This window comes from Peromyscus leucopus, chromosome 20 (genome assembly GCF_004664715.2).
Source record: "Peromyscus leucopus breed LL Stock chromosome 20, UCI_PerLeu_2.1, whole genome shotgun sequence".
In the NCBI taxonomy this organism is placed as follows: Eukaryota; Metazoa; Chordata; class Mammalia; order Rodentia; family Cricetidae; genus Peromyscus; species Peromyscus leucopus.
Window position 1 is genome coordinate 11,526,728 of NC_051080.1, and position 18,487 is coordinate 11,545,214.

Consider the following 18,487-nt stretch of genomic DNA (forward strand, 5'->3'; position numbering starts at 1 on the left):
GCCTCTCTTTAAATACCTTTAATATCTTCATTGGATTTTGAATAAAATCCATCAGTTTTGTGACTGGCAAAGTCCTGAATCATAGTCTGCCTTATGAAAATCACACTCCAATGGAGTCTGATTTCTTTGTTCCAACAGTGAACCAAGCAGCTTCTTCAGCACATAGACCTGTCTTTGTGTAGATGAGCAGGGGCTCGGGGCAAGGTCACTTTGCTGTAACTGACATTTCCAGAGGTTCCTGGACAGCTGCCATACGTTCTTCAACAGTTCTTGCCTCAGCCCCCATATATGCAAAATGGGGACAGTTGTATTTTCACTCCTATATTGTTGAAATGAAGCTCAGAAGAGGTAGTATGAGAATGTGACTGGGGAACTGGAGAGGTAGCCAAGCGATTAAATGCAATTGCTGCTCTTCCAGAGGGCCTGAATTTGGATTTCAGCACTTATGTTGGGCAGCTGAAAATTGCCATAACTTCAGATCCAGGGAAGATGGTACCCTCCTCTGGCCTCCAAAGACAACAGCACACATGTGACATACACTCATAAATAATAATAATAATAGTAATACCCTTTTAAAATGCCATTAAGACTTTGATATACGTTGCCCTGGGTATGTGGACTTCTAAGTGATACTCATTCTTTTAATTCATGAATGTGGTATCTATTTTCTGTGTCTATTTTTCTTCCTTTAACTGATGTTTTATTATTCTCAGTGTATAAGTCTTTCACCTTGGTTAGGTTTAGCTGATAGTTTAATCTTTTTGATGTTGTATATGACAGTGTTTTCTTGTTTTCCTTCTCAGATCCTTGGTTGTATAGAAATTCAAGTGATATGTGTGTGTTGATTTAGTAGCCTGAAACCTTACTGAATATGCCATTGATATAATTATGGCAATGGTTCCGTCAATATGCATGTTTTTCTAAACTGATCAAGTTGTCCACATTGAATATGCACAACTTGTTTGTCAGTCACTTTGGTACAGAGTGACTTAAAAGTCAGCTCACAGGCACTGGCACTTGGTAGGAAGGCACATCTATTGCTGGTCATTCTGAGATCATGGTGTGGCTCTCTTCTAGGCTTCCAGAGCAGTCTTCTGGGACCCCTCTGCAGTTGTTTTAAAGAATTTTTCACATACTTTCCCCTAACATCTATCTTCATTTGAGAAATTCTTATTTAAGTAATAGTTTTCTTCACCTTTTGAATACAAAGTTCAGTGCTGATGGCCTTCCCATTCTCAGTCTCCAGTATGAACTAGATGCACATAGATATTTGCTGAGCACCATGCCAAGTCACAGGCTGTGATTAACATCTAAGTAGTAACAGTACTGCAACTTCAGAGAGCTATGCCATCCTCAATTCTAGGTGTTTCCCCTGTTTTCTGGATAGTTCTATGTAGATGTTTCCAGTTTTCAAACCGTCCACAAGCAGACCTGTTAATATGCTTCCTTAATAGAATTTCATCTCCATCACAGGTGAGACATCTTTCAACCAAGTGTGAAGACTAGAAGCCATTCAGGGCTATTAAATTATCACATTACCTGGCTATCCATGTTGTGTGACACCGTAATACATGCCTTGTATATTATTTAACTTGAAAAAATATTATCATTATCTTCTTTCCACAAATAAGAAACTTGAGGCTCATAAGGAGTTTCACAACACAAAACTGTAGAATATTATTTGAACCTACTTGTGGCTGATTGTAAATCTACCTAGATATAGCTTTTCTCTTGGTAAAATGATATAATTCAATGTTTAGTTTGAGGGAGTAAATTTCTAAAGGCATGTTGTGAAAATCAATGACTCGACTCTTCATAAAGGATGATAAATGAGGCCTTAATGAAAGGCATTTATTTCATATGGTTGGGATGTAAGTAAAGTAATGTAGGTGTTAAAAAATCTAGAATCCCTTCAAAAAAAAAAAAAAAAAAAAAAAACAAAAAAACCTAGAATCCCTTTTGTAGGATTGATCTATTACCAGTCAGGTTGTTGGTCACACTGAATTACTTTATAAGGAGGTCTATATCAATGTTGCTACTTTATTCATAGAGTCAAGATTAGTACTCAAAGTAGGGGCAGTTGACTCTAAGACAGTATCTGCACCTTGGAGAGAAATCCTCGAGAGAACATTTGGTTTCGTCGGCTTTGGGCAAACATAAAGAACACAGCCTACCTATGGAGTGGCCAGGATGTTCTGATGTTAATGCCTGTCTCCTTCACAGAGGCAGTAAGCAAAGAGAGTTGTCTGCTCAGAATTGCCATCTGTATAAGATATTGCAGGTCTATGAGATTGTTTCCATATTCTATACTGGAGTCGTTTTCAACCTTGCTGATGCTGAGACCCTTTAATAGAGTTCCTCATGTTATGATGACCCCCCCCTCTCCAATCATAAGATTATTTTTGTTGCTACTTCACAACTGTAATTTGCTACTATTATGAATTGTAAATATCTGTGTTTTCCAATGGCCTTAGGTGACCCCTGTAAAAGAGTCATTCGATCCCCAAAGTATCACAGGCTGAGAACTGATGTTATACTAGGTTTCATTGTCTTAGATGGCTAAATAAATAAATAAATAAATAAATAAATAAATAAATAAATAAATAAGAAAAACCCCAAAGCATCTCATTTGAACAATGTAGAGATGGCAGTGGATGCTGCAAACATCTGGTCCTCACGGTTGCTGGCAGGAGAGGGACAGAAGCCTGAAAAACATTTTTGCTTTCTTTGGAGGATGAGATTTGATTATATTCTCTGCACATTAGAGAGAAGGAGACTTAATCTGTTCCTAATGAAAAACACTTAGTGGGCCCTCTATTTAGGGAGTCAGGCTTTCTTTTGAAAATTTCAGTTAAATTGCCCTTTATTCTTAAGGCACAGTTACAACTTTTGCCAAAAGGATCCACAACTGTGTTTATTTGGCAGATATCCACAGACAAGTCAAAGGAAGGAAGGGGGAAAAAAACCCTTTAATGATTATGAGCTTCCTGGCTTTGAAAAGGCTCAACAGCTGTCAGGAGCTCCTCTGGTGACTCACGAATACTTGGAAGCACAGTATCCCTCCAAAGTCTGTTTGTGTTTCAGATCTCTCTCAGTAGGTAGATAAGAAGAAACCACAGTTTGGAGGATGCACTCATTTTAGTTTGTTTTATAAAAGGAAAAATACATACCCTTGAAATTATACCCTAAAAGAATATGCGCCCAGTCACATGCCACTGTGGAACTGGAATAAGGGAACACCAATGATGTGGCTCTATTATGTTTAACATAATATAAAAGTATTTAACAAAGAAACACATTCCCACCCAGAATCTGCCCTTGATCCTATTGAGGTCCATTTTGAGCTACATGGGATTCAGACTTCTCGGTCAAGCAATTCAGAGACGCATCTGTTTACGTTTAACTGTTCATTTTTCAGCTTGTCAAGAGGTCTACTTGAGTTCTCTCCTATCCAAATTCAGTTTACTTGCTATTATCCTAAAGCATGAGTCCATATTTACATTTTTATTCAGTCCCTAGTCTCGATTTCTGTAGCCTGGTTACCAAAAAGCCTTTTTATATCTGAAAGGCAAGTTCTATTCATCTTATAGTTTTTTTTCCTTTAAAAACACATGCTTTGATAAGCAGGCTACAATCCTTATAACCACAGAGGTTATGTAAAAAGTAAGGGATTGGTGGGAAAGGAAGGATCTCTTAAAGGAGGAGAAATAGAATAGTTATAGATGGATAGATAGAGGGGAATGGAATGGGAGGATTAAGCTGAGAAGGGGAGGGAAGGAAGGGTAAAAAGGGGGTACAGCAAAAACAAGGGACCTTTGTAAGACTCATACAGAAACCTACTATAGTAGGATCTTCTTAAAATATAGACATATATGAAAGAAATCTAAATGGAATCACCAAGTAATGGAAGAGACAAAGCAACAGCTAGACATCTTTGCCACCAAATGAAACCTCCAGTGCTGGAAATGAGTTATATCTAACTGAGTAGTTGGCCAAAGAGACCCCTGAAAACCCCCAAACAACCAAGGCTACCTTCCAGGCTATTGGTTGCTCTCCACAAACTGATTGTAAGGCCCATTGTTGAAGATAACACTTCCATGTCTAGTTGAACATGGAGAAGTCAAGCTGGTGCCTAACTGGGACCTTTACCCTTCCTGGCTGGTGTTGATGGTACCAGAAGGCTCTCTGTATGCTTACAAGGGGAGATCAATAAACACCAGCCTAACTAGAAACCCTTCAATCTACATTGGCGACCTTCTTGCAAGATATTCTGGTGTAGGCAGGCAGTGGTGGTATATGCTTTTAATGCCAGCACTTGGGAGGCAGAGGCAGGAATATCTCTGTGAGTTTTAGGCCAGCCTGCTCTGCAGAGTGAGTTCCAGAACATCCCAAGGCTAAACAGAGAAACCCTGTCTCAAAAATAAAACAAACCAAAACAAAAAAAGATATTGTGCTGCAGTAGTGGCACAACCACTGGGGGAGTAACCAATCACTAAATGATAGGATTTAAGGCTGATTCCATGAGATGGAACCCATGTCAGACACTCTTTGGGTAGCCAAGAACCTGAGACTGGATAGGCCATGGGTCTAGCGGGGAGCCAAATACCACTGTTTTGTTAAAGGAACATAGGAATAAAATGACTTCTAATAGCATTCTACTATGCCCATAGATCAATGTCTCAGCCATCATCAGATAAGCTTCTTCCTGCAGTAGATGGGAACAATTTCAAAGACCCACAACAGGACCGTGTCCAGAGAATCAGAGGCGTTGGAACAATCAGTTGTAATTGGGGTGTGTTCATCAAATCCCTCCCCTCAGAGCTCAGGGAACTCTGTGGAGGAAAAGGCAGAAAGATTATAAGAGCCAGCATGGAAGAAAGTCACCAAGGGAACGATGTCTTCTAGACACAACAGGATTGGTGCACATATGAACTCACAGAGACTGTGGCAGCATGCACAAGGCCAGCACAGGGCCAAGCCAGTGGGGTCACAGTGCTGAGAAAGGAAGTGGACACATGACCCCTTCCCTAGCCCAGGAGCTATCTCCAATGCAAACTGCTAGTAAAGAAAATAAATCAGTTTTCTACAGCACAGTCTCATTGGGTATACAGAAATGACACTTCAGGGAAGGCCCCATTTTCAGCAGTTAGAGAGTCAACACAAAATGAACTCAATGGTATTTTTTTGTCTTATAATACTTGGTCTTGGCTTTCTCCCACTTCAGGTCTTTGGCTTATATATCACAGTTTCTGATTTTGTGTTTTTATAGGATTTCTCTCTCTCTCTCTCTCTCTCTCTCTCTCTCTCTCTCTCTCTCTCTCTGTGTGTGTGTGTGTGTGTGTGTGTGTATCTATGTATTTCATGTGCTTTTAGGGGGCTCTTTTTTCTGTTTGTTTTCTCCTGTTTTTTTTTTTCTTTTTTTGGTTTTTTTTTGGTTTTTCGAGACAGGGTTTCTCTGTGTAGTAGTTTTGGAGCCTGTCCTGGATCTTGCTCTGTAGCCCAGGCTGGCTTTGAATTCACAGAGATCTGCCTGGCTCTGCCTCCAGAGTGCTGGGATTAAAGGTGTGTGCCACCACCACCTGGCTGTGTTTGTTTTTCTTAATCTTATTATTTTTAGATGCCTGTTTCTTTTCTACTGTGAGAAAAAAAGAAAAGGGGTAGAGAGGAGGGAAGAGTCATAATTAGAATATATTGTGATTCTTTAAATGTCCCATAGCAGACGATGGCTCTTTTATTCTGGCATGAATATTGTATGAAAAGTATCTATTTTCAATAAGAAATACTTTAAAGATGCAAGCTTTTTATAGTAAATTCTTTGCTCTGTCCTAAAATCTTTTTCACTATCAATTGGGGTGGAATTTTGTCTTTAAAAAGTGTGGTCTCCTGAAGTGGAGAGATGGGTTAGTTGTTAAAGGTTAGGATAACAACCAAAAATATACAAATCTGGTCTTTTCACTCAGGAAAGGGGGAAGAAAAATCAATGGATTCTGAAAAACAAATAGAGCTATGGAAAGTGAATGTCTGCGGGGGTGGGGCTGGGAACAATGACATAAATCGTAGGCAGGGGCACAGAAGGGGTGCGCAACTTGAGCTTTGGCTAGTGAGTGATTCTTCTGTGGAGCTCCAGCTTACAGGCATGGGTTAAGTGCCAAGCAGTGGCTTCTGCAGTGCATCCCACCATCACCAAATATAAACACGCTGCCTGAAGTGTGTGCTGTTTTCAGTAATGAGACTTGTTGCTCAGGACAGAATGATCTACACAATTGCCACATCTCAGGTCCACAAAAGTGATGTGCTATCATAGAGTACTTCTTGTTCCATTTCAAAATAGCACTGCCCAGTGCTTTCTCTGTTCACTTCATGATGGCCACAGACATCTTTTTCTGAGTTTAAAGTGAGCTAAAAAAATCGTTTGCTCCATTACCACCCCATTATTGGACAAAGAGTTACTCATGGGTTTGTGAGTGTGTTTGTGTTACATTTTTTTGATGCTTAATGAAACACTCAACAATAATTTCAAATTTCAAGTAGAAAAGTATGATCGTATTTTCCTTCACAGTTAGTTTAAAGAACAAATGACTTTTAGAAAAAAAAGTGAGGACATCTTAAGAGTTGCAGCTTTATTTTTTTTTTATCATGATATTTTTGTATTGAAAATAGATTCTTCTCTCGTACAACCCCTCTAAAGATTTATACCTGGGATTTGTTTGCTTGCAAGTGTATTTAAGGTTTAGTCATCCAAATCATTCTAGCACATACTCCGCACATGGAAGAAAGATGCATGGAACAAGACCCCTTATGCTGAAGAAGGTCAATGATTTAAGGGAACTCATGGTCGGCCTGAAGCACAGTCACACAGTCCAGCAAGTGGAGGCGGGTAGAGAGGCTAGAAGTGAAGATGCAGGGCCGCTTTACCTATAGCTTGTTAAGTATTTAAGAGTTCAAAAATATTTCACTCTTTATCTTCCTACTTCTACCTCCACTGCATGGGAGATATAGAGAATTAAGACCAGAACAGAGGGCAAGGACTATCCCAGTTGAAGGGAAACAAACGTAAGAGTGATCTGAGTCAAGAGCTTGCTTGGTGAATGCCATGCAGTGTGGGTACATGTGTACATGTCCCTCGCATCCTAAATTGTGCTGGATTAGTGGGAGGTGCACACAAGAAGGAAATGGGAGGAGCCTCTGTGTGCTGTGGACCTTACTTTTCATAATAATGCCTTGGATTTTTTTCAAAGTGGAACATGGGAGAACCCACAAAGCTGCAGATCAGCTAAAGCAATATGTACCTTCTTGGGGGTATCAGTTTTTGGAAATGGGGGGTTGGGATGGAAATAACATGCTACTGATGATGAGTTAAAATCTGTGGTTATCCAAAACCAAAATGTGTCCACTAAAGGATGAACTATAAACTTCACACCACTGTAAAAAGGAAAAGAGAGCTGGGCAGTGGTGGCCCACATCTTTAATCCCAGCACTCGGGAGACAGAGGCAGGCAGATCTCTGTGAGATCAAGGCCAGCCTGCTCTACAAAGTGAGTTCCAGGACAGGCTCCACAGCTACACAGAGAAAACAAAACAAAACAACAACAACAACAAAACAAAAACAAACAAAAAAAACAGTAAAATTGATACCATGCATAGACTTGTTCTTGAAGCTGTGCATACAGATACTGCCCTACCACCTCACAGACTTCATTACTCCTCTAGTAAACAGCACTGAGCAGTGCTTCTGGAAACAAAGGGTGGCAGGAGAGTCCTCAGCAGCATGGCATGCTGGTGTAAAATGGAGACAAAGCAGGAAGAGAGGAAGCAGGTGGACTTCCTGCAAAGATGCTCCAGGCAGATCTGAGGTGCCTTCCTGACTACAGAGGGAAAGGCAGGAAGAAATCAGAGTCACAGTCAACTCTCTGGTGGATGTCACTTTACCTAGAAAGTTTTCTTTTAAGGGCTTGAGATCTTGAAAACCCAAAGAGGGAGTCTAGGCAAACCAGTAGATGGTAGGTACCCAGTGACAGAGCTGTGCTGTTGAAGGAATCACTGAGTAACACCAGGTAGGTGAGCAGATTAGGGAAGCAAAAGAACCTTATTCTGGCAGCAACCCCTGGTTTCACTGGAAATGCCTTCATATTTTGAAAATGTGAGCCCACTGTTATTCATCACAGGATTTTAATCAGCGGTGCATTGTGGACTCATATTTCCATGTACAGCTAATATAGAATTAGGTATATGAAAATGTTATCTATAATGTTAATCCCACTCGCTGCACTGATAGTATGTTAGTTTCATACACTGAATATTTAATTCAAGAATCATTAAACTTTAATCTTAATGTTTTAGTTGACACAGATTTTACACAGTTTGAGTACCATGTAATGTTTCAATACACACATTTATTGTGTAACACTCAAATAAAGGTAAATTTATCTCCTTGGGTATTTTATTTCTTGTGATGAAAACATTCAAAATAGTTTCTTCCAGGTTCTTGAACTATACCATGAAAGGCAGATAAAAGGGAAAGAAAGCCACGGACTATTTATTAGTAAGACCACTCTCATTCATATGCCACTTGAAAGAAGATAACCCAACACACTATTTTGAAAACATTCATTTCAAAATATATTTATCTGGAGAGTTAGCTAATAATTACACTAATATATGAATTTTAGTTCTGAAAAGCTTTTTCCCATGGAGACAATTCAGAAACATAGACCAAGGTTTATGCATAAAGTAGGCCAAAGATAAATACCCAATACAACAGTATGATCATAGGAACAACAAGGTCATTCACAGAAGAGGGGCATGCACATAGGATGCTATGGCTGTCTCAGGCAGTGCAAGTGAGATGATAATACTAACAGTTTGCATTTGAGGCCTCTACTGGATACAAGGCATTGAGTATAATCTTTGGTTAATGACACACCTTTTGGTTGTATAAACTACATTATATGTATGTCATTACTTAATACACAGTGAACACTTCTAACCAAACACAAACCAGGACCTTAATCAGCAGCTTATGCTCTCCAGGGATGAGGTAAGAAACTTATTCTCAGGCAAATCACATTGCCTTGAGGGTTCCAAATACTCATTTTTAAAGATAATATAGTATGGTAGGAAAAAAAAAACTAAATTTGTTTTCTGTTTTTTTTTTTTAGTTAAAACCCAAGTGCTGTATGTAAATAAATATTGTTTTGTAATCTCTACAGACTATGCCAGCTGTTGGAAATTAGCAAATATATGTGAGTTATGTATAAATGTGCCCTGATCCTAAAGCTAAAATCAGAGATATTATGGAGAAAATGCTGTTTCCTCCCCGTTGATATGATACAGTTTTGGACACAGAATTTGTACTCACATGAGTGACATGCTCACCCTATAAAACCCCATATGATAGCCTCTATTCTGACTGTATAGGTTTACCTCTATACATATGGAAGCATAGCCTGATCTGTTGATAATGTTAAAATACTGTAAAAACTGAAAGAATTTGACCATGCATTTGTCTCATACTGCTTATAGCAGCTACAGTTTGCTGCTGAGAAGTAGGTGCTGACAAATGAGTCCATAGCCATCCCTGGGTGTCCCTGAGAAGCTCACATGTGGGGACACTGGAATTCAAGACATTAGCTCCAAGGTTCATCCAAGAAATGGAGTTAAGGCAAGCCCATGCTGCTTGTTACTTCCCTTTTACAGATCCTGTGGTGTCTGAAAGGAACACTGACATCCTGGCACATCTGCTTCACATTAGAGAAAGCAGTTTCCAGTTGTTTTCCACTGTTGTGAAAGTGGAGCATTCAAGAAGTTCAATGGGGAAAAAATGTGATAGGCAAATATTCCCCTCAAACGCAGCCTTTCACGGATGCATTTAACAAATGCAAGGCAACCCTCTGCATGCGTATGAGAGTGTCTTCAAACACAAAGAGCATGTCAGCACTTAGAGATCATTTATACATGCAACGTACAGGGTCTTCATTTTATAGCTAGATTCCTAGTGCAGCGCACGTGTCCATGGTTGCCTTGTGGAATAACTAACTTGGAAGGTTCAATTTGCTTTTGCTGTTTGCTTTTCAAATAAGGCTGAGTGCTGTTATAATCAGTGAGGTGAAACGCAGATTTGCTTCACGTTTGTTTTATAAAATAATATAACCCAATCAACAGCAATACTAATCTCATTTCATTCTGCAAGAAAGCTCAAAGAATTACAATAACTTCGATGACTTCTCAACCTGTGGCCTTATTTTATAATCACGCTTGAAGGAAGACTTTTTCTTGTTCCTAATAGGCTCTTACAATTTAGAAAAATAATTCAATTTAATAAACATGGGTGTTAAAATTAAAAGGCTCTGACTTACTTCTGCATGTAATATTAAGATTGTATTACATGTGATTCTAAACCATCAGCCTTAATTAAAGTTTGACAGATAGGAAAATTAAAACAACCTTACAAGATATTCATCAACTAGGATATGTGTGAATGTGAAAGATGCTATATTCATACTTGCCCTGAAATATTAGCCATATCCCAGGACTATTGAGGAGAAATCAGGACATAGGGTCCTAGTGGCACTGGACCCTTGTCCTTTCTCACCTGTATGAACTTGAACATCTATTTAGCACAGTCTACTACTTTAACATTTCATAGGAATCCATCTTTCTTGTGAAGATGGTGACAAAATTCTTTAGTTATCATCTGGCCAAAAGCGTATGCTTAATTATGTTTACTTTGATTCTTAGATTAGCTGAAGTGTTATGGGGAAAACAAAGACTTTCACGTTGTGTTTCAAATTGCTAGTCTCAGTTATCTTTCCCCTTCCAGTGTCTCTTCATTGTTTGAAGGACTCTTCTGGTGATGTAAAGATCTAGAAACTGGGAACTGGGACTGGAGAAGCCCTGTTACAGAGAACTAGGGTTTCTTCTCCGTACCCACATGGTAGTCCCTGGCCATATGTAACTCCAGTTTCAGAGCATTGGATACTTCTTCTGATCTCTGAAGGCTCCTGTACACGAATGATACACATACTTACACTCAGGTACACACACACAACATAAAAAATAAAAAAATTAATGTTAAATAAAATCACCAGAACTTCTCTCAAGACAAAATACAACCATGTGAATGCATGCTTGTAATCGTAGAAGGGTTGAAGTAGGAGGATTAGGAATCTGAGGCCAGCATTAGCTAGACCAAGACCCTGACTCACAAAACAATGGACAAAAAAGTGCATATGGATGGAATTGAGAGAAGAAAATAAAAAGCAGAAACTGAATGCAGAATGAGGCACCAAAACACAGGTGGGCGAGAATGCCTTCTAAGTGAGGAGGATATTGTGGAATGCTTCTGAGGGGATGATGCTTGGTTCATCTTGAATCAATGGTAGAGACTATCAGAAGGGAAATCTAGGGATGAAGAACCACAAGCAAAGGCATGAAGCAAAGGCTATGCCTAGCCCTCACTTTTCCCTGAGTACTGTTGGCCTGAAAATCTGTGTTCCTCATGCCTAGAGGGGCAGGATCATGACAATGGTCACAGAATGTTCAGTACCAGATAGATTTGAAGGAAATTTTAGGGAGTTGGTCAATGTGATGAACAGCCAACAATCCATCGGAAGTACACATAAATTATATTTGGTCTGACAACTTTGCTGATGACTACAGAGACAAAGGACTTGCCATCTGAGTGAAGCCAGAGCCTTCCTAGAGACAGAATAATGTCTAGGGCAAGGAACTGCCATTGTAGAAAGGAGAAATGGGTCACACTGCCTGGAAGTGCAAGTCCTAATATATGACAAATCACTGGACTGGCCTTCAAGATTTAAGCTGGCATAATTAAGAAGATGGTGGGCACAGAAGACTATTAACAGGTACTCCAAATGAGTCAATTCTCTATGGACACACTAACATATGACCTTTAATGTTCAAGTAATAAAAATATTTTCATGCTTCATCTAGATCAGGGTTCAATTAAAAATTTTCCATACCCTGACTCTTACTAAGGGGAGTTTTCTAAACGTTGATTTTGTTGTCTGTTTGGGCAGTGATCTAAAATTCTTGTGGATATTTCATGGCTGTGAACGGTGACTTGACAGGCAGAAAGAAAGAGGCTGCTCACATACAACCTGCAGTGTACTAACAGTTCTGAATAAGGAACTCTTGATGTTTCTACCTTATTTTCTCTCTGCTCTCAATCTACTGCAACACATAGATAATCCTCCTTGTGGCCTTTTGATCCATGATACTTCAGATCCAAACCAGTTCCTTTCAACACTGACTTTCAAGCTCTTGGATAAGATGTCCTCACTACCAGAGACTGTTGGTTATCATGGGGCTCCTGCATAGACACTAGTCTCCAATGTTCATTTTGCTGTCTCACTCATGTTGAATGAGCACATTCATGCAGCAGTTATGAAGGAAGGAGCCACAATGGTAGGTTAAAAAAAATGTTTCAGGTTCAGGCTGGGGAGATGGCTCAGTGTTTAAAGTGCTTGTTGTACAAGTGTGGGGACTAGAGTTTGGATCCCCAGAAACCACATACATGTCTGATGGGCATGGTTACTCATCTACAATTCCAGCACGTGGAAGGTGGACACAGGGGCTCCCTGGAGCCAGACTAGCTCTAGCTGTATCACAAGCTTCTATTTCAACCGAGAGTCTCACCTTAAATAATCAGTTAGAAAGTAACCAATGACTCCCAAGGTCAGCTTCTTCTACATGCAGGTGAACACACTTGCATGCACATGGAACCATACACACATTCCATAAATGTCAATAATTTACACACACACACACACACACACACACACACACACACACACACAGGAAAAAATTGAAATTTATAACCATGTATGGGTTTTATAACTTCATATAAAGATAATTAATATAGATAACAGCTATATCTTTTATTTTAACTGTATTTCTTATTTTGCACCATTTTTTGTCCCCTCCTTAGAAATACTTACTGGATCAGAACAGATAATAGTGTTAAAACAAATGATTCAAGGAGCAAACACCTTCTGGAAAGGAAGAGAACATTCTTGTCACTGCATGGTGGCCCCAGCTTCTTTTAAATTCCCTCATACAGAGAAGGAGGGGGGAAGGGTCTAAACTCCTTAGAAGCTGGTCCATACAGACAGCTATGGGCTTTCAATATCCTCCTTTATCCCATCTTCAAATATTTACCAAGGCCCCACTATGAGGCAAAGTTCTGCTTCCACCCAGAAAAACACTTAGTGCTCTACACAGTACAACTAGGGAGATTTTTCTCTGAGGCAAATCACTATGCAAATCACGAAGCTGTCCAGAAGCATGACTGTTAAATGGCAATCCTGGTGTGTGTGTGTGTGTGTGTGTGTGTGTGTGTGTGTGTGTGTGTGTGTGTGTGTGTTTAAGGAAGCTCTGCATACTTCATAACCATTATTTAACTGTGAGAGAAATACAATAAACTTAAATTCTCACAAATACTCTGCATATACCCAGCACCAAGAGTGGCATTTTGCAAAATGACACCCAGTACAAAGGTTTCCTTTTGCTTTGTGTAAATATTGCCAAGGGAAGCTAATATGCTAAATGCATGTTGTTAGTTTTAGACACTGGCTCGAGTGTTGCACTTTCCAGTTAACATGTACATAGACATCTGGCTTCTCCTTTCCACTTTTAATCTCAGTCCAAATGAATTTCAGAATTCCTATTGCTTTCATTTTATAATGAGCACAGGGAGAGCACTTAATTCAGACACCTGTATGTTACTTCTCCTTGATCTTGGGGAGAGGAGTAGTATGTGTGGTATCAATTAGCATAGTTAACTTATGAACACCTGAAGACCCAAAATGGTTGATGAAATTTTTCCTTGTATTGCAATGTGCTGTATTATTAAAATTTTAGTTATTTCTGACTCTTCCACCAGCCCTGACTTTTAAGATTTAAGGGTAAATCCTACAAAACCAAAACACAACAAAAGAACAACAAAACCCAGCTTCCTCCCTGCAGAGGCAAACACATCTTTATTAGGAGTTAGATGGAGAACGCTCTATTTCTTGGAGGCTTTTCCTTTAAATTATTTCTGGTGGAGGTCAGATTTGAGACCTGCTTCTGACTTGCTAAGGGCTATTTATGATTTATTTCAACCTTGGCTGGCTCTAAGGGGGAAAAATGAACAATGAAAATAAAGGAGAGAAGCCTAGTCCTCTGTGGTCCTCTGTCAGGAAGAATCCTAACTCTTAAGATAGGTACAGTGTTTAAATTCGATACTTTTTCCTCCCCCCCATCCCGCTCAAAAAATAAAATTAAAATCATGTATCTTTTTTAATTAGAGTACAAGTGCCATCATTTTTTTTAATAGAGAACAAATTTCAAGCTGTGAATCTTTTGATGTATATTGGTCCTCTGAGATATTCTGAAGTACAGTGGGGGGGATTTTAAACCCAGCCAAGTATTTTTCTTGGGGAAACCAGTGGTAGGTCATGGTGAGGTGCGGGAGTCATTAAAGTTTATAGAGATCCCTAACACACCAAAGTCACCATAATGTTGACACGGTCTACAACATCCCCAAAGAAATAGTCCCTGTCCATCTTGGTTCTAAAGGAAACTGGTAATATATCAATGTTAGTGATCTGCATGTTTAAAATATTCTATATATGCATTCATAAAATAGTAAGACAAGTTCTGTTCTATTGGTTCAATAATTCATGTACTGAAATCTCTCTATATGTACTTCCAAGATACATAATCAGCTCTGGTTCTGAGTCAGTCATAAGTTGGTCTGTAAAAAACATGACTAAATCCTTGCTGCATGGTCTGCCTTTGAGCAAGCACAGAATGCCGTCTGTAGACCCCCAAATGCTGCTTTTAAAGGGTGAATCTATTATGATCATTTCAAGCAAGGGATGCCAGCAGCTGTGTGAATGCAGATTTCATTGTATCTTTTTTTTTTTTTTTTAAATACTACACTGTGAATTGTTAGACAGTTCCGAGGTAAGATATGGGTACAGAGATACATAGACCCAGCCTCTGTTCTGCTTGGGTGTTATCCTTACAAACTGTGCCCTGCCCCATCTCCAACATGAGCACATGCAAGCCACTGCTCCCTCTCAACCGGCTTCCCTGCTGAAACTTTTGCTCCTCCCCTGCCATGCCCACCCCACTGCCAGAGTGTTGTTGTAGGGGTCAGATCAAGTTCCTGCTCTGTTGCAGCAACTCCATCTCAGAGTCACAGGGCAAGGCCACTCCAGATAGCACCTTCTCACTGCCTCACCTCTGCCCACTGTAAGTGTAGCCTTTAGCTGGATCAATGGCCTTTTTTTTTTTTTTTTTTTAAGCTCCCTGCTGTAAGCCTTGTAGTGATTTGAGTCAGAAATGTTCCCTGTCGTCTTGGTTTGGGCATTTAAATGCCTGGTCTCCAGTTGGTGCCACTCTTTGGGGAGGCTTAGGATGTGTGGCCTTGCTGGACGAAGTGTGTCACTGGGGGCCAGGCTTTGAGAGTTAAAGAAGCTTTGCCACACTCTGTCTCTCGGCTTCCAGCCTACAGTTTGGGATGTGAGGTCTCAGCCCACATCTGCTCCAGCCGCCATGCCTTTACCCCACAGTCATGGACTATCCACCCTCTGTATTTACAAGCTCAAATAAGCCCTGTCTTCGCTAAGTTGTCTTTGGTCTTTGACTTGCATTTCCCTGTTTCTGGAAAGTTCCTTCCATGTGGCTCCATCTCTCCTTTTCCCTGGGTATCTCATGAGAGAGGAATTCCCTGACCACTAGGTATAATGTAGGAACAACTTGCCCCAATCCCACGATTCTCTCTCCTCAGTGACCTAATCTTACTGTTCTACACAACCCCTGTCATCCTCCATTAGAATGTATGGTCATATGTTTCTTGTCCACATTTCTTCCCTAGAGATTAAGCTGCACTGGGACAGAAGAACAGGAGCATCATCAAGCTTGTACTTAGGGGAGCTGAGTTCCTTGATTCAAATGAATGTGTATGGAAATACATGTGAGTGTGTGTGTGTGGGGGGGCAGGGGACTTCCTGCTTCTTTGATTGCCAGGATGATATGCATGCCTGTTGAGAAAGAAGATGAACAACATTCTCATTCTGAGCTGGAGCCTTCTCTTTGACCACAGGATCTACCTCCTGTACTTGGCAAAGGCTCTCTTCATTCCTGGTGTTCACTCACATTCGTCTCACTCTCAGATGTATAGGGTGATGATAAAACCCCAGAGAAATTTAGTTCATCTCAGCTGGTCACAGAAACACCCCGCCTGTCAGCTTTCGGGTCCAACAGTAACTGTGCAAAAGATGAAGACGGGATTGCCATTTCTACATCTCCCCACTGGAAACTGTGCTCAGGACAGGCTCTGCTGATGGCAGTGGATGGGGTAGATTTTATAATCTAATCTGAAGTGTGCCACAAGGGCTGCTGTGTGTTATTCCTGTATGCTACCATAGCAAATTGAAGAGTTCTGGGAAGAACAATTGTTTTCTGTTAAATTGAGTGACATCCTTCAGGCATTTGCCTATGTCTCCTTCTGACCTTTAACCATGTACGATATTCTCATGTGTATGTGCTCTCAAAGATGAAGACGGCCATAGCAAATGTTTCAGTTCCTTATTTAAAATCATAAGGACATTTTTTTGTTTGGTTGGGTTTTTGTTTTGCCTTTTTTTGAGACAGGGTTTCTCTGTGTAGCCCTGGCTGTCCTGGAACTCACTAAGTAGACCAGGATGGCCTTGAACTTAGAGATTCTCCTGCCTCTGCCTCTCAAGTCCCAGGATTAACGGTGTGCACCACCACCACCAGACATAAGAACATGCTCTATTTCAGTCATTCAGAAAGGTACCTTTGGCAACAAAAATCACAGTTGACAGCAAATTAACCACAATGGTGGTGTGATTAGTTGAGATTGCAGGCTATGAAGAGCTTGTCTGAACATTTAATAATGTCATTATCTTGATGTTAGCATGTACTAAAGATAGATGCTGACCAAAATGAGGGCATGGTTCAGGCCCGGTAAGCCCTACAGAATTGGAAAGAAATCTGTCTGTGTTATGGTATTTCAATGACATATTAATAATTAAAAGACTCTTTGCTGTTACCATGCTTACTTTCCTTCCAGGCCTACCTGAAACATTGTCTTATTTTAATAAAGCTGTAAGACACAAACTAAATAAGGAGTTGAAGTTATGTAGGCAATTCCAACTCCTAAACCCAATATGCATTAACTGAAAAACAATTTATGCTAAATTATTTCAATAGGTGACTCCATGATGACATTTTTATTTTTTTCACCACTAGATGATATGTAATGGATATCTTAGTGCATACCTATATGTGAACACGTTTCTGAAATCGTTCTTAAGGACCAGCACAAACAACAATGACAAAAGTCAGATACTAGGTGTCAATGCCCATCTTTCTGAACCCCAGGTGCAGGGAAATAATGACTTTCCATAACCACTAGTGATGACTTTTGCAGAGGGAAGATTTCAAATAAATGTCTGTTTGCTTTAGGTGAGCTCCACTGAGTTGGCCTTATTTGATTTCAGATCCTCCTAAGGGAAGAGATTTCAGGATTTCCTGCTTGTAAAATGGAACGAACACTTCGCTGAACTTGTATGACATCATCTGAGGCATTAAAGGGCAGATAATCGTGGGAGCTTTGTCTGTTTGCCAGTGTCTCCTCCCCCTCAACCCACTGTATTTCCAAATGTCAAAGTATGCCAAAGCCAAGATTCATAGACTGCAGAAGTAAAGAAGTGTCAGGAGAAACCCTCTAGCTTTTGTGGGATGTTTTAAATAGTCATTGGATGGATGGGCTTTGTGAAGTGTTATGGGCTGCATGTGGGCTGCCTAGTACTCCGTGTGAAGACTGTTTAACAGTTTAACTAGTGCTGCACAGTCAGTCTGTTTCTAAAACAGGCCTGAAACTGCTCTTTGCAATTCACACCTGAATCATGATACAGAGAAAATAGGTTTGCTAAAGAGAATTAAACTAAATTAAATATATTTAACCAATTAATACCAGACTACACGAGGAAAATAACAATTTCCTTTCTAAACTTCCAGACTTCGTGTATGTTAAAATGGGCGAATGTAGCTGCCATTAAAGTACACACACACACACACACACACACACACACACACACACACACACACGAAACAATAAAGTTGTAAGCAAATTGTTTTCAAGCTGACACCGCTGTGCAAATATTTTTGCAACACACTTAAAATATTATAGATAAGTAACTAATGCCAAACTATTTGAAAGCTCTTATTCTAGGCATGCAGCAGACATGCTATTTCTGAGACTAAATGAACTTCTTTGTTATGCAAACCCCCTCAACCATACTTCATGAAGAAACATGAAAGGAAATGGTCTTGCCTCATATTCGAAGTCTTCTGCTCTGTCGGCATCGGCGGGCAAGCTGGAAACATACTCATTGTCTTCATAAAATCCGTGCTCCATCGGATGGAGAGAATGGCAGCTGTGGGGAACG

The 18,487-nt window shown here is 40.0% G+C and overlaps 1 protein-coding gene across 2 annotated transcripts in view; it reads right to left on the reverse strand.

The window, feature by feature from the left end:
- The window catches only part of Pdzrn4 (PDZ domain containing ring finger 4), a 368,271-nt gene that overhangs the window by 55,650 nt on the left and 294,134 nt on the right, over window positions 1-18,487 (reverse strand). For both annotated transcript variants that reach the window (XM_028869265.2, XM_028869266.2), the window contains one exon: window positions 18,373-18,475. In XM_028869265.2, coding sequence (XP_028725098.1) covers window positions 18,373-18,475 — 103 coding nt within the window. The remainder of the gene's footprint in view (window positions 1-18,372; window positions 18,476-18,487) is intronic.